Source organism: Loa loa, assembly GCF_000183805.2.
Source record: "Loa loa unplaced genomic scaffold supercont3.38, whole genome shotgun sequence".
NCBI classification, from domain to species: domain Eukaryota; kingdom Metazoa; phylum Nematoda; class Chromadorea; order Rhabditida; family Onchocercidae; genus Loa; species Loa loa.
Window position 1 is genome coordinate 16,266 of NW_018108218.1, and position 17,153 is coordinate 33,418.

Consider the following 17,153-nt stretch of genomic DNA (forward strand, 5'->3'; position numbering starts at 1 on the left):
TATGATTTTTCGTGAAACTTTGCATATAGAAGGACCATCCTAATTGGAGGATCACCCCAACGAAGCTTTAATTCCATGAAGCTTTAAATAGTAGTGGCAATGTTTATCAAAGATTTAAAAGTAATGGCAATGTTTATTCTGCCACGAAGGATAAATCTCCTTCATCTGTCGCAAGTAGTTACTCTGACTTCTAGACCACCTGTTTAAAGCATTTTACGTCTCCAACTTCTTCTATACACTAATTCTGCGTTCTACTAATTTTTAGAAAAGAAATGATTTGCGACGGGAGTAAAACTTTTTTTTCAAAACTTCCTAAATTTATTAATTAGTCTATGAAGTCTAGAGTAAACAGATATTGGTGCTTCATTTCATTTCAAACTTTTATTTAAAACGGTAAGTTTATCAGCTCTCAAATGATGCGAAAATGAGAGAAATACCCTGGCATTTCTCCGTCTCTTGAAAAATTTGCTCATAGCTATAACATTTACGATAAAATTTAACTTATGAATCTGGTGAGATTAAAAGTTTGAGATGAAAACCTCTCAATTTCCAAATATAGAGATAGACTTCTATTTCTGCTCCGGTCGATCTCTGTACCTCCATTTAAGCACATATTATTCTACAAACTGAATTACATAACAAGCAAGAGAAATTACCGCAAGGGGTCAAACGAAATTTCTTAAAGCATAAAAATTCCTCATGGAAAGATATTATAAATTCGAAAGAAAATTCTGTATGTTGGAAAAACCAATATTAGAAAAATGAAATGTCAGGAAAGATTCGAGAAATGTCACCGATGATGTAGCAATTATACGAAGAGTTCTTTGTCCCGAAAGCAAAGAAAAATGGAACCTTTTATTACTTTTATTGGTTTCAATTTTAAGGAAAAACCTTTTTTAGAGAAATATATACGACTCACCAGTTTCAGTCTCACTAACACTCAAACTATATAATATTACAAATGAAGATGCTCTTCAGAAGTAACACTTTATTGCTTTATAGACCGGAAATTTCTTACTAAAAAAGTATTCAAATTTTATAACTCCCTATACATTATCACATGACGGGTGGGAACTTAAGGAGGTTTTTGCTTTATATTCATAGCAAACTCAAAGCGGATCATATTTCCTCTAACTCCCGACAAATACTCAAGGCACTTTTGAAGTCGCTTGTTTGCAGAATTACAGCTACAACAAAAGCACTTCAAGTCCACTGTTCAGATATTTTGAACTAAATTCCCGCTGAAAAGATTTATTTAAAATTCTGAAATATAATATCCAAGTATTAAGAAGACGAAATAAAGCAAAAGTTTAACAAATCAAAATGCATCAGATAAGAAAATCAAGTGATAAAAGCCATAACTTTTACAGAGAATAACTTATTTTACCAGGTAAAATAGATGATGACCGAACTATTACTAATTATCACTAAGATGTTCGAAAGACAAAATAAACAAGTTAACGAATCACGAAAAAAAATATGGGTTTCTTTTTAAATTCACAGCAAAAATTAATTCCCATAGGGACTAGAAATTACATGTCAAAACAAAATGCAGACTCGCTTTTCAGTTAGAAATCGGTACTTTCGGATGAATGAAATTTCAAATTGCCCATCCACTTATAAAAAGTCATCGAATAATACATAAAATACCAAATCAGCAAGAACACATTTCACAATGTGCAAACTTATGGAAAAAAAACAGTTCCATAAATTTGAAAAATGAGTATGTATTTGCACAATTTGTACATTTACGCACATGGAATCTGACAAAATTCACCCTAATTTCGACAGTCAAGTGTATCAAGTTGAATTTCAAACTTTTCGCCAGAAAGTTACGAGTAAAGAAAACTCATAACATGTGCAATCTTCCGCAGATCATTTACTAACTTCCTTGCCTATTAAAAAGTTTGAAGAAAAATGTCATAAGTGAGAATATTGACAAGAATAACTTAAGAAAGTCTTCAATTTTTTTAAGCACGTCACGAAGTGACATTTACAAAATATAATTCGATGAAGGAAAATGAGTTATTACACATGACCTTACAATTATTTCAAGAGGACATTAATATTCAAAAGGACAAAATTTTGAAGGAAATATTGAACTAACTCGTTACACATAACCTTACAATTATTTTAAAAGGACACTGGTATCGGCTCGTAAGTCAACTTCAATTTCATCTTTCATGATGTATGAAAGCAAATTTCTTAGTCATGGTATATTTGATAATATTTCCTTATTTTAGGGTGCAGCGGGAACTGTTATTTAACTGTAAAACGATTAAACATACCAAATAATATCGCTTATTTAAAATAACATTGATATTAGAAATCATTAAGAAAACTCTTGCCAAACTTTAATGGTCATCCATTTTAATCCAAACCAATCTACATAGATATCCTATATCACGAGGAAGGCAAATAGCAACGGCCCTCACAAATTCGCGACCATCAGTTTGATTTAAGACAGTTACACCACTTATCTCAGGATTTAGAAACCAGATCTAAAACAATCTACTGCCAACATGATCCATATTGAATTTCAGTTCTTGAAACTACATTAAATTTTAAAAGATGACCTAAAAAGGAAGAAAGGAACATGGAAAAGACTAATTTAAGTTAATTTCCAACCTAAAACTTTCAAAACCCAATCATCATTGAACTAGTATAAATTTGTTTCTCATAAAATTATCTATTATTGGTTTTTGCTTATGATTTGAGAAACAAAATAAATTATTCAACCAAATTCCAAAACTTTCATCAGAAGTCTGCAGAAAACATATATCGTGCACAGAGTTTGTTAGCATTTAATCTCTTAATCCACAATAAATCTTGAGACGAAGATGAAGAAATTCTTTCGTAAAGAATTTTTCAGAGTTAGTGAATTTCATAAACAGACAGAAAAGAAATGGGAATTTTAAGAAGAATGTTGCATATCACAGTTTAGAATTTGCAAAAAAAAATTGTTGCATCGAATACCATAATTTCAATAATTTGTAAAAAAAAACAACTGAAAAAGTATTGCAAAGAAAGGAATTTAGCTGAGAAATCAAAAATAATTCGAATTTGATAAATAGACAAAAATTTTTTGCACTTGAGAAAATTGCATCTGTTCTTCAGTCAGCTTTCTTTCTCGCTTTCGATTTAGATTGTGAGGATGGTACTAATGCTGGAGATCCAACTTGCTGAACATTTTGGATTTCAGTATCCTGGAAACTTTCACCAAATTCGTTAATGCGTGATTTGTCCACCGGATAAAGATAACGTTGGTAGAGATAAATGATAAAAACCACATCATCTCGGAAACAAGCAAGGCGATGAGATGTCGGCATTGTGATAATAAATGCAAACATATCGTCTATGAAAGTATTAAATGCCTGCAATTAATTATTTAACTTAGAATCACGCTCATACGTCAAAATCACAATATTTAGAAGCAAAACAATAATTGGAACTCGAATATCCAAAGAAATATGCGAACCTATTAGTACGAGCAAACTCTAAAATACTTGAAATTTTCTGAAAAAATTCATAAGCTCCTAATTTGAATTTGTGAAGAATCCAGGAACCACAAAATGGTTTATAAGCTATGATTATTTGATTGCTTCGTAATAGCAGATCAGCATGAAAACACAGAACTGGAGACAACAAAAAATATTTAGCTAAAAATTAATTTCGATAAAAATCAGAGAATTGAAAAATAAAGGTTAGTAATTAGACACGAATCAATAAAAAGAAAAACAATGTAATGCAGATGATTTAACTGAGCTTCCACCAAAGTTTGGATATTTTTAGTGTAATAATGAAAAGATAAAGCGGTTGCATTGTTACACAGAAAAACTTTACAAATTCGATCTCCATCTTAAATCTATATTCATGGACCAACTTTCTTTTTCTTTCCCTTGTGATTCTGCTAATCCATTTCTCCATTTCCACCCTGTCTGAATGGCTTCAAACTTCTCACCAATAATTTGGCTCCCAACAAATGAATAACTTTCTGCTTGGCTCTCAAAGCTAATACCAATTTAGGGCTCTTATCGCCATTGTCCAAAAAATATGTAAAGAGCTTATACATACCTTATACATAAAAGTTCTCCATGGGAGATGAGCAACTGATTTCATACGATAATTAACAAACAACTGCGGTAGCATAAATAAAAATCCGAATGCATATACACCGTTAGCCATGCACTGAACTATCCAACTATACCATGACTTATGTGGAACATATGCCAAGCTGGAATAAGCTAAATACATCATATATGAATAGACCTTCTGATATTTCAGTTCTTTAATTAGCCGCTGTCTAAATGGAATTTTGCCTCCTCAAATCAAATAAGTTAACTTAAGAGAACAACATATCCGGATGTAGGGCAAATCATAAATGATACCTATAAATGGCGCCGCCTATGCAAAGTGGTGTAAGTAGAAAAGTGAGATATTTCATTGCTTCTGAATCGAATAATTCAGTTTCTATTTCTGCTGCAGTGGAAGTTCCAAATCGGAAATGTGGTATGCCTTTTGACCAATAAATTGAAATCTGTAATAAACATACCAAAATCTAAGACACTGTATTTGTTTCCACAGTGATAAAGCACTTTAACTCAAATTATTGTTTATTTTAACTCAAATTAAATTATTTTTTAACTCAAATTATATATAATTATATTAGATTTCAAACAATACGGTTTGTTTTCGTCGGTAAGCATAGCGAAAACTCTGATGAATACAAATGAATAGTGATTTCATTTCAAAAAAGTGAAGAGAGATATCACAGTATGTTGATTTTCTTCCGACTCCTTAATTTAAGACACAATCTCACTCAATCTTAGAATATCACAACATAGCCACTTTTAAAAAATAAGTTTCCACTAATGAATTGCGTTTTTAACTCCCAAAATACCAAACAGTTGTAATAAAAAGCAACCAAGTTTAGGAATGAAAACTTTTCGCGACGAAAAATATACACAGATATATTATTACTTTGGCAGACTTAGTTACTTTCCAGTATTCGATAATGCAGCCAATAGCAGTTGGAATCGTTACCAGAAGGCTCGTTTCTTCATCAAGAAGATATATAAATATCACTGATTGACTGAATGAACGCCATAACACAGTTCTGAAAAAGAATAAAACATAGCTGTAAAGAAGCATCTGACTTTCATTAAAGCTATTTTCTTTGGACTAGTTTTCTCTTGATATGACACAAAACGTTCACCAAATGTTTAAAAAAGCAGTACTCGTAACCTTGTCGACAGACCAGCCATACTTTTACGATTTCGCCAAAACGCTATGTCATTTTTAAACGCGAGGACATCAAATAACATGTGCAGAGTAGCAACAAACATTGTCACAGCCAAAAAGTAAAAATTCGTGTCCACAAATATTCCCTTCACCTATAAAGAATCCAAAGTAATTGAAAGCAAGTGAAAGTTACAAAATTTAAAAATGATGCTATAATAACAAAACATCGCAAAATCCATAGAAAAAATTATAATGAATATAGCGATAGCTGACCTCGTCAACATCCTTGTTGCTAAAACCCATTCGCTTCAGTTGACTAAGAGACGCTTGAGCGGTAATCAGTAAGCGCAATTTACCAATGGATATTGGTCGGTACTGGATCTTCATCTTGACGCTTTTTTGTTCAGGTTCTATCTATTTGACAAACAAATTATTATACTAATTTACAACTCTTTAAAAAAAAGAAAAGAAAAAAAGATATCTTAAAAGAATTCTCTTTTTCCTCGTTATACTGAATAAAGGTATTATTAAAAAGAAAGTTGGCTAACGCAAAGTATGAAGGAATCCACCTGTATCAGATCCTTGGTAAGAAAACTCAACTCATCGATATAAAATATTGGCCAATAATATGTCTGACCTTCTGGAATGTAAGTGGCTTAAAAAATTCTAAGTTCTAAACTTGAAAGTCTATATACATAAAACGTTGTTCGATTACTGCTCTTAAGTTTTGATTACGGAAAACAATACGACAAATAATTTGCTATTATTAACTACTAACATAAGAACAATGACAGTGATACCTCTTTAAATGTTCAACCGAGTAATATGCTATCACTACAAAAAAATTTCTGTTGCCTGGAATGCAAATTACACCGTGATGAAATGAAAAATGAAGTGCAAATCAATGGATATTGCTAATGAATAAAAAGCTCTTCAACAATAGAGAACTTAATAAATACCTTTGTGGAAAAATTGCATATGCTGATAGATTTCACTAGGAAGAGCATATAAATCAAATTTAGGTGATTCAGCAACAATTGTTAGTGGTAGTTTGCTGCGAAAATGTGTGACTGGTGTTCCTTCTTCACGTAACTAGAAGCAATAAAACTTCCATTCCTTGATTTATGAATAAAATCAAACTACTAAAAATTCTGATACAGTTTTCAAGTTGAATAGAAAATCTTTCGAACACTTTTGCAAACTGCGACCATTGATGGAATGCTTTCAAAGAATAATTAAATGAAACCTGATCTATAGATCTACTGGCTTCTTTACCCCTCTTTTGTTTTTCTTCAGCTTCTGTAATCAATCGAAATGTCTCTGCTTGGGGAATTTGGTATGTTGTTATACGAACTGTTTGTATTATTTGCCAAGATGCCTTAAAAACAATCGGATTTCAATGTGTGAACATCTAGCTTATTTAAAATGCAAATTCTCCATATAGAAAACTAAATTTAGTTGAAATCAAGCCGCTGTGTTACATATTACGTTAGGAAACAGATAAACTTATTATTTTTAATTCTAAACCACTGATTAATAATTACTGAAGATTTATGTCGTTCAGGCCTAAATACGCAAAACTTTATCAGTTTGTATTCCTTAAGCTGTACTATTAAAGTGAAAACGTCGAACTAAATCTAAAAATTTGCAACAAATGTTACATACCTGGTAAGGATCCTGATGCTTATGCTCTGCAGGTAGCAAGAAGCAGTGCAAATATAATGAGCCATTGTTACGTGTATGTTCTGGGAGATCCACATATACCTAACATGAAAACTTTTAATGAATTAAGTGAAATGGAAAAACAAATACACTGGGTAGGAATACGGAAAAATATCTTAATGAGCTGTCCATTCCAACAGAAAAAAGCAGACCACGTAATCAGAAAGCATGCAATAATTTGTATTTCTGAGAAGATCAAGACTTACCTCCCTTTCCATGACTTCATCGATATCCAGAAATGCGATCTGATGAATGACTTTTCCATAATTCTCTTTGGCACGAGAATTTACGGATGCGTAAATACGAAACTGCAGTGGCGGCCATTCGGCACTCACTGCATCCCTTTGGATCATTGGCTAAAATGAATTAAGTAAGCCTAAAAATTATTCCCCTTTGTCTTTTTTTCACTTTCTTTCGATACTTTCTGTCCAACCCGTCGAACTCGAGCAGCTATCGGAGGAATGGAGTTTCACTGAGAAAAACGGAATGCGAAATGAGGATTCCGAATGCTCCAACTATAGACGTTTTGTAAAACATTATACCAAATATTATATAAATATTATAGCTTTTATCCAATCATTTTCGACGAAAAACATTATACTCCGTACATTATACTCTGTATAACGTTTTGGTTGAAACTGATCGGAAAAAACAGATGGTGAATATCGCTAAAATTCTAATCAGCTATTGAATGAACAGGATTTTGCCCCCTAATTGTGTCATATCGAATTTTTCACCGGAAAAAGAGGTTCAAATACTAGGAACTTTCATTGAGAAAGTTCTTTGATGAACAAAACAGGAAAGAAAGAACGAGACTAACAATTAAGCATTCCTTGTCATCTTGATTTTGTCGGCATAACGGTGGATGAAATAAGGTATAGATTGAGTGCATCGAATGGGCAATATAGATGACAAAGATTATTGTGGCCACATTCGCCAAAGATAGTTTGAACATACCTCAAGCTTCTTTTTCGGTGACTAAACAGGCCTGAAATTTGCGGAACTCTTTAAACTCAATAGAAAGTGATGCTATTTTGCGTGGAACATATTTTACTGATGAAGGATTTCTTTGGTTATTCACCGGTGGAAATACCCGCGATCAAAAGTGAAAAATTATGAACCTCCGTTCAAAACAACTATCTGGAGGGAAGAACAAAAGAATTAAATTTCTAAACATCACAATGCAAACAGAAGAAAGAGCGACAGGCATTTGGAATAACATTTGGAAGATACCCAATCAATTTCATACAAATTGCAATTTAGGAAATGAAGCAAAGTAAAATGGCAAAAGACATAAGCCAACTGTCTGACTGACTGTTAAAGGACGGCATCTGTGGATGATGCATACAGCATGCGGAAATTAGGCAGTGGAAGGGAATAAAACATTTCTACGAGTATATGCCAGCAATTTCTAGCAATAGCATCTGAGCAAAATCCTTTTTACGCCGCAATTTTCGATTGAAATTCATCAAAGTCCTGTACCTGTGATGTTCCATGCATAAGGTTCATGATGAATACGTCCTAGAAGGCAGCTAAATATAGAAAGTCGAAACTAATAGTTATTTTAACTTATTTTAACTAAGTGATATTAACGCAATTTTCTACTTCCATAATCACTGTCAAAGTCTTCACCGTAATTTGTTTGTAACACTCCACTCGTGATAAAAGAGTACGAATCTGATGAAAAAACTGATAAACAACATCCATTCTCAATTCTCGTGACACAATAACAGATAAGAATTGTTAAAACCTTTAGTTAAATTACTGAAACGATAGGAATTCGTTTTTATCATGAATAGTATACAAGATAAAGAATGTAACAGAAAAGTAATGTAACAGAAAACACGGAAATTTAGGCGTTAAAATTATGGCAGCCTATATTGAAATAAGTACAGATATTTCAAAAATGGAACAAACTGAAATGAATACACACGTTAAACAGTAACTATGTTAAACCGTAACTATTTTGACAAGTATTCATCTCATGCCATTATCCCTTCCAATGTGACCTTTGACATGACATTTTTAAATACCTGTTTCGAAATCCAGCAGTCATTGAATGTTGAAACAATAACACTAATTTAGTTAGCATAATTAGAGCAGCAACTATAACATATCTAAAAGCTGTCTTTGATGCCATCATAGTAAAAGTGTAAAAACGAACAAGTAATACTTATAATATTAGCAGTATAGTTCAAACAAATGGTAAACAAGCATAAAACATATATAAATGAACCCATAGATAGAAATGCAAGTAACGACCATACTGGAAGTTAAATGAAATTTCGCTAACCAAGAGAAAGAAGTCCATGTGCAAAGCAACATTAGTATGTGACAATTTCCAAAATACAAATTATGAATTTAATTTTACTGGGAATAACCTGAGATTCAGTAAGTTCGCAGTAAAATAAGAAACTATGCAGTATATGCATTAATTTATCATAAAAAGAAATAGAGAAGAAAAAAGATAAATTACATATTTTATAAACTATTTCCATCCGCAGTTAAAAATCTGAGCACTTTGATATATTTGAAAGACAACGATCGATGAAAAATCGACTTTTTATTGAAGAGTAATTCCTTCCACTAAAAGATGGTTTGAAGAAAGATGTTATGGTGCTACCGGATGCATTTTCCGGACCACTCCTGAAATCAAAAATAAATCTATGGTATTTACTATGTGCATTTCACTGTCATTCCATGCAACAAAACTAGTTTTTGGGGATTCATTTACTTCCAAACATTTCCTAAAATGTTCATTTTGCTGACATTTAAAGAAAGCTTTTCGACTGTAATAATATCGAGTAACAGTGTTAAAATTCTCATTATGTTTTTTAAATTTCTCTCCAAATTTGCATATTCATCATCGAAGTGCTACAGTAAGATACATCCTTAAGATTTCAAAAGGAAAAAGTAAAAATATGCATGACTGAAATGATATTTACCATGTACATTTCACTGTCTTTCCATGCAACAAAACTTCGGCTGTTTTCCAGCTGAATCGCACCAAATTTGGATAACCAAACACATGATCAATTGCTCCCAGTAAAAAATTCTTTGTATTCGGATCTAAGATCAGTTATTTATGAGAGAATAGAATAAGCCATTATTCATAGCATGGACATAAAAGTCATAGCATGGACACAAAAGTTATACCTCCAGGATAACCACTCCCATATCCATTCGGCGGTACATTGATAATGCCCTCCGGAAACGTCCAATTTCTTAAAGCTCTGTCACGTTTGACCTAAAATGAATTACAGTAATCAAAAAAGAGTTATCATTTGTTTGAAAAGATAACTCATTTTTTCCTTGTTTAAAGATAAAGATAACTTTCTACAGAAGAAAATGAAACAAAAGAATATGTCGCTCAAACGAATTTTTTTTCTTTTCTATGGCGCCCTATGAAAGACTGTTACAAATGAAAATGATGCGATAGGCTTAAACACAACTTACGACACTAGAGCAGCGAGATATAGCAAATTGTCAATTGGACCCACGAAACAATTATCAGAATATTTAATAAACTTGAAAATGCAGATAACAAGAACTTTCAGCAACTTTAAGTATAGTATTAATCACCAAAATAAGGTTGAACCAAAGTGAAATTTAAATTAATTCAAGACAGAAAGATTACTTTTGCAACGATTGAAGCAGCACTGACAATTGGGAATTTTGCATCCGCCTTTTCCGATACAATAATTTGCATGTCTGGGAATTTCTTGTGCAACATTGCCTGGTACGGACCCTTCGGCCCAACTGTATCTACGTACACCTAAAAAGCGCTAGTGGGAGACTATGCAATTTTCTTGATTATTATATTTCGAGAAACATTCCTAGTGCCATTATATTTAATTTACACGCCCAGGACAGCTTTTTCATATTAGCACCGGTTACAACCAAATGAAATCTTCCAGATTAACCTCCACAACATTAATATTATTGTCGATTGCTAATTTCAGCAATTCCGTCGCACAGTCGTGTGATAATTTATTCAGTGAACATTTCGTTCGACCTAACATGGCAGCGCTAATCATCTGCGCCGATATTGAACAATGCGCATATCCAAATAGCTTAAATAATAGTACTTTACTCTGATTAGTAATACGCTTATTTAAATAAAGACAAAAAAATAGATCCTTCTTTTCATTAATTTATAATAGGGCTGCTAACAACCCTAAAGAAATGCTTACTAAAATTTCGTGAACGAAAATACGGAAGTAACGACAGAACATAAGACAAAGTGCTAAGTGTAACCTCTGACATATTGTCTCCTTCCATTCTTTCGAAAATCTTTTCACGCTTTGCTTCTGTTAGAACCTTTGAATCGTCAACCCCTGTAATAAAAATGGCTTGAAGAAGAGTGCGCTTAATTAAAAGAAAGAAAAATTGACAACAGAGTCTTTTGCTTTAAATCAGAGTCATTATCGAACATCTACATGCGCGTCACAGAAAATCTACAACGATTTCCATATGCACAAAGAAGAGTTATCAAGCTACACCGATGTCCTAATTATGTCCTAATTAGTATTATGCTGAAGTGCCCCAAACTCAAAGATCGTGCACAGTAAAAAGTTTCGTACAATGGAACACTGTAATAAAACAAATGAAACAAACAAACCCATCTCAAGCAGTATATTTTCATTATTTACCAACGTAACAGCACATGCGTAGACCATCGGTCCAAGAACTGGTCCACGTCCAGCTTCATCAATGCCCACTACACAGGGCATGCTTGAACCAAAATCCTTGAAATTATTACTGGATTCCATAACTGCCTCGACAGCTGTTGATTTAACCTGCGTATTGGTCATCTTCCCAAAAATGTCCTAGATGGCGGAGAAATCTGTGAATCTACGAGGGAATGACACTTGTTTTACTGAATTCAATTGTTCGCAAAATATAGCACTAAATAGTATAATGTACAGAAGATCATCCCAAACTAAGGTTTTACACGTTTCACATTACCTTTGTATTATGGAAGGACTCTTAATTTCACATTTTCATCCACCAATGCTGAACAATTTGCAGTTACCCTTTAGTTCTATAATATCCTGTTAGTTTCAACAACTTTTAAACAAAACTACCTCCTAAAGATCCAAAACTGCAAAACAACTGAAAAAAGAAAGACAATTTATTTCCTTACTTCGCATTTCTAAAAAAAGTCGAAATAAATAATTGATTAGAAGCAAAAAGAGATAAGTAGATACAAAAATATCGAAATGACTGACGATGGTTTCAAAGCATTCAAAGCATATATTGAAAATGCGAACAATTTATTAACAGTGCAAAAAAACGGTACACAAAACTGCACAACTATTGTATAGATTAAAATGAAGCTAATCTACAAACATTTTCATTTTACAGATTTTATGTAGATAAATTTAAGTTCTACGTCCCTGACTGAAGGTACAAATTAAAAAAATCTTCCCATCTTGGAATAACTAGGTATTTAATATCAAATGTTAACCTTCTAATCTGCGCCTTAGCTGTTCATTTTCATAGCAAGCCTGCAAAGATAAGAGATGAAAAGCTGAAAAAGCGAAACAAACGAACAATTAAATGGTTTTAACTAATTTCAGCAAAAAGCATGAAAATTTAATCCAGAATTGCTTCATCACAAAGACTAAAAGCTACTAGTAATAGAAGAACGAAACTCTTGGGTAAAGGAAACTCAATATCCGGGACAATAAAAAAACGGGAAGAAATTTCAGACATCATTCATCCAATATTTCAAAACTTCATATCCAACTGACATCTATGCTGGCCAAAAGAAAAAATCACTTGAAATAATGTTTCAATTTCCCACATTTTTTTTCAGATCCTCAGACTTAAGGACAAGCAGTGATTTACAATAGAGGATTACAGAAGAAGAGGGAACTAACATTTTTGAAATCATCAACTGTTTTATAATACAAGCGTTCTTTTTCCAACAAATATTGATATTCTCCATATAATTTGTCCCTTCTTGCTTGCAGTTCATTTTGCTTCGTTGATACCTACGGAGATATTCTATGTAAGAAAAATTAAATAAACTGCCCCAAAACCAACATATTTTAGAAACAAGAATACTATCAGCATTCTTTTTTTGTAAATGTTTTCTTTACGGAGTATCATTTTTGATTATAAAGTTTTAAAAATTTATACACGCAGAAATTCAGTATATAAAATCAATTCAAATAGTGATAGCAAACCTTATCAAGAGAAGTATCAACACCTTTCAATATTTTTTGCAAATTCTCAACAAATGAATCTTTGTAGCTTTGTTTCGATGTCCTACAATGTAAAAATTGACTTATTAAGATTACTCATAATGACTTCTAAGCTTAGGCTTACGAATTCTTTAATCCACAAATGTGAGATTTATAAGTGAAAATAACCGAAAAGTTACAAGTCTTGGACTTCATCGATATTGTTCAGCATGTCAACTTCCTTTTTCATGAATGTTTTAATATCAACCAAAGTATTATGCAAAATGTAAAACTGCTTCGTTTCTCGATGTTTACTTGCCACTAAAATTTTCAAAATCATCCGTAAGGAATATTTGAAAAAGTCTGCCATACAGCTTGTAGTCAAAATTTGCAAAGCACAAAAACATATGTTAAATCTAATTGAGATAAAAGCAGTAAATGGCTGCTAGCAAAGTCCATTTTTTCAAAATAGTTTTTAGAACTTTGCTCAAATCACAAACTCTGATTATAAAGCTCGATAATTCTCCGCTGATATTGACTGATTTCAGTTTGCGCCGGGATATCATCAAGCACGCGTTGCTGTGCTGCAATCTGTCGATTTAAATCTGCTAACTCCAACCGAATACTTGTTAGATGTTGCCCTGCTTCTAAGCTTATATTTCTCACCGAATCGTTATCATCTTTCAACTGAAAAATGTATGCTGCCTTCTAATTTCTGGAGATAATACAATAGTCGAAAATGTACACAATCGAGCTACCAATTTAGCATGAAACAGCATAAATTTTACTCTATGTGGCGATCCTCAACCAATGCTTGTAGAAATTTTCAGAAAACTTTACTTTTTTCTCCACAGGGTCAAATGTTTTTAGTTGCTGAAGAACCTCATCCAGTTCCCGTAGCTCATTTCGACAGTTTGCTTTGAAATCCATTTCTCGTTTATGAATCTCATCATGCTCAATCAGCAGATGTTTCAACCTTTCTACAGTTCTGAAAAGGAATCTAGATAAGAGCTGTAAACGGTTATGAATAATTCAGAGATTGATAAAATGGAAAGAAGGAACCTGGAAAAATGATACAGCTGATACACGACAAATTTTTAAATATTTGCATCTTACTCTACACCACTGTTTTCAACCAGTTGTTTAAATTCTGCAATTCTTTTGTCGATTTCATCCATTGCTCGTAGTTGGGCCTCCTTCCGCTGTTGGAGATTTTCTAAAGAGTCATCCAAAAGCTTCTCTTCTTTTCTAAGCTAAAAATAAAAATAAAAAGAACGATAATTTGATAATTTTTTATAACATAATAATTTTTAATTTTATAATTTAGTAATTTTTACCCGACAATTTTTTTATTTGTTCTGAATCTTATTCAACCACTCCAACCTCGCTACTATAAACTAGTAGAAAACTTACTACCATTAATTCTTTTTCTGCCATGGACGTGCTCCGCTGATATCGTTGGACAAAACCGGTCTAGAAATATTTTTGATGGAAAAAATTTAAGTGATAGGTAGAAGTAATAAATCCAAAAAATTTGAATACAAACATATGCCTTGAAAAATACCTCCTTCTTTAGCTCATCAGCATCAAAATCTGATGCATCAATGATCTGAGCTAGTATTTTCGATGATAGACGTTGGTTTGTTGGCTGAATTTGCATCTCTGATAACTGCACGAGAAGCTGATCGCTCTTCTGTAACCCAACACCATTAGCCTTTTTGTCTGTTAAGTGGATAACGAATGCTCATTCAATCTGTAACCACAGTGTGAACACTCACAGATCTCAGTTGTGCTAGGACACAAGTAATAAATTTAAATTATTCGAATTGTAATTCCACAAGAAATTGAAATCCCTAACAAATCCCTAATATTTCAAACACCCACTCAGTAATAAAAATCTTCAATACCACAAGATCCAGCATGTTAGTAAATGGAAAATATAAATGTCCAGTTTTACCATATTTTCATCGCCTTTGTCATTTTCAAACCATTCAGTGTTTTCCTGAACTGCGATATCACAGACATCTCTCCTGCATTAGCTCACTATTAAAACCACTGATGCATGTGTTAACACCATGAAAATATAACATTATAAAAAAGTTATGCTATATTGATTTGTCAAAATTTTCAAAATGATCCAACGAACCAGCCGTATTCCAGTAAAGTACAACGAACATCGGTGCGCAAATCCGGTGATTTGAAATCGCCCTTTTGTTTATAAATGCGTTGAGGTAGACATTTCGCTTTGACGCTGCGGCAATTGTTTAAAAAAATATGTGTTTGTTTCTCTATGCATTTATCCTGAAAGCTACATATGCAAAACATCAATAGTCGCACTGTTTGAAAACCATTTCAAAAAAAAAGTCTTGGAGAAACAATTCAAAAAAATAAAGAAAAAACCTTTGAAAAATAGAATCGTTGTGCGAACTGATATACGGCATGATTTCGCACACTATCACCACACTGCTCTTTCGCACGAACAGCTTCTCTAACAAGCCACTAAATATTTAGATCTAATTAACTTTCGAGAAATAATTAACTTTCACTTGTTAACAGAATGACGAATTATAATGCTTTCTTGAACAGCTGTTGATATTTTGCCGAATTTTGATTTTTACAATCTCTGTTAATAGCCTTGTCATTTTATGGCTTAACCTGCAAATGCAAAAATGAAGAAATTTACCTGGACGACAGGAAAGATGTGGATGCAGTCAAGACCCTGAATTTGATATGGTTCAATAGTATAGGGACATTTTAACAGTGGTAACACTTCCACTACCTTTTCAGTTAACGCTCTGAAAGAAGCTAAATTTAGACGAGAGCATGGTTTTTTAATAAATGTTGCGTGATTTCTAACTTCAAAAATTGATGACTTTCATTTCATCACTATAAAAACGCATTTGAAGGTGTATCAGTAGGATTTTCTAATCAGAGCTGCAAAAGATATTTTAGGTAGTAAATAATCTCAAAATACTAACATCTTCTGACCAATAGTAGCATTTTCAGAGCAAAAAAGATCGACATTGACTGTATGATTGCATAATGTTATACACCACACTATTCCACCTACTACCTGCAAATTAAAGCATTTCTGCGCGGTTACAGTCCATATTCTACTTCAGTACGTCCGGAAAATTCAAATTGAAAAATCCTATAAGGATTTTCTAAATACACTGAAAACGCTCCAATCTAGTACATTAAAAAGTGACATCTCAGACAACAAGTTTATTTCGCAGATTTATAGAAACTCTTCATTTTCAACACAGCTGGCTACTAAAGTTTTGGGATTTCCAAAACCTAAAGCTTTAAAAAGAAAAAAAATCAAATAAATACCAAATATTTCATCTTGCATTTACAGAAATTGTTTACTTTATTAAAGCAGTTTAAACCTATATTACAAAATGATTTTAAAAAATCTGGAAACCGCCACAAATACCTTTTTATACTAAGTGGAAACCTATTTAATATAAATTTAAAGTGACTTTTCAAGCTTTAAGATGGTTTTAAAATGTTGTATCGAAAAATCAATTCCGTAAACCCTATCGAAATGAGGAATTGATTTGATCCGAGCTCGAAAATATCCAGCAGCAACGAATAAGTCGATGATATCTTGCAATTTTGCTAGCTGTTCCTCGTCTTCACGTATGTCAAACTGTAATTTAAAATCGGTAGCAGTGATCTGTTCACTTCATATATCAACCTGAGTCCGATTTTGAGCGATTAGGTATTTTCTAAAAGCTAATTGTTATACAGCAAATTCGGGAAAAGAAGAGGGATAACGCTGGCTGCGTTTCAATCTTATAGCTCCGTTTTAAATGTTTCAAGTTCATGTTTAGTTCACTATATTGCGTCTGCATAAACTGAAGATGAAAAAACAGTGAAGCCATGAAAGAGTTCAGATTATGTAGAAGAATGGAAATAATGGCCTTACTTCTTTAACAGAAATCATACTGAAACCAGTGACTTTTACAACAAAGCGAGATGTAATCCTTGCAATAA

At 32.7% G+C, this 17,153-nt stretch overlaps 3 protein-coding genes across 3 annotated transcripts; all 3 read right to left on the reverse strand.

The window, feature by feature from the left end:
* Window positions 1–3,108: 3,108 nt before the first annotated feature.
* LOAG_01087 (cisplatin) lies at window positions 3,109–7,316 on the reverse strand (the record flags this gene model as incomplete). The annotated part of the gene is made up of 11 exons (XM_003136627.2): window positions 3,109–3,374; window positions 4,075–4,234; window positions 4,389–4,537; window positions 4,981–5,116; window positions 5,245–5,393; window positions 5,515–5,655; window positions 5,811–5,881; window positions 6,201–6,333; window positions 6,488–6,619; window positions 6,907–7,005; window positions 7,170–7,316. 11 exons carry the CDS (start codon window positions 7,314–7,316, stop codon window positions 3,114–3,116), a joined length of 1,578 nt encoding a protein of 525 aa, XP_003136675.1. The 3' UTR covers window positions 3,109–3,113.
* Window positions 7,317–9,467: 2,151 nt separating this feature from the next.
* Window positions 9,468–11,874, reverse strand: LOAG_01088 (ribonuclease HI large subunit; the record flags this gene model as incomplete). The annotated part of the gene is made up of 7 exons (XM_020445643.1): window positions 11,585–11,874; window positions 11,221–11,300; window positions 10,887–11,036; window positions 10,601–10,738; window positions 10,120–10,210; window positions 9,909–10,032; window positions 9,468–9,609 (listed from the first exon to the last, which is right to left on the reverse strand). Exons 1-7 carry the CDS (start codon window positions 11,775–11,777, stop codon window positions 9,468–9,470), a joined length of 918 nt encoding a protein of 305 aa, XP_020303920.1. The 5' UTR covers window positions 11,778–11,874.
* Window positions 11,875–12,428: 554 nt separating this feature from the next.
* On the reverse strand, window positions 12,429–17,103 carry LOAG_01089 (hypothetical protein; the record flags this gene model as incomplete). The annotated part of the gene is made up of 16 exons (XM_003136629.1): window positions 12,429–12,473; window positions 12,849–12,962; window positions 13,158–13,239; window positions 13,355–13,475; window positions 13,655–13,841; window positions 13,995–14,142; window positions 14,271–14,407; window positions 14,568–14,627; window positions 14,719–14,847; window positions 15,112–15,184; window positions 15,301–15,455; window positions 15,555–15,653; window positions 15,838–15,949; window positions 16,133–16,227; window positions 16,693–16,806; window positions 17,086–17,103. 16 exons carry the CDS (start codon window positions 17,101–17,103, stop codon window positions 12,429–12,431), a joined length of 1,689 nt encoding a protein of 562 aa, XP_003136677.1.
* Between the last annotated feature and the right edge of the window lie 50 nt (window positions 17,104–17,153).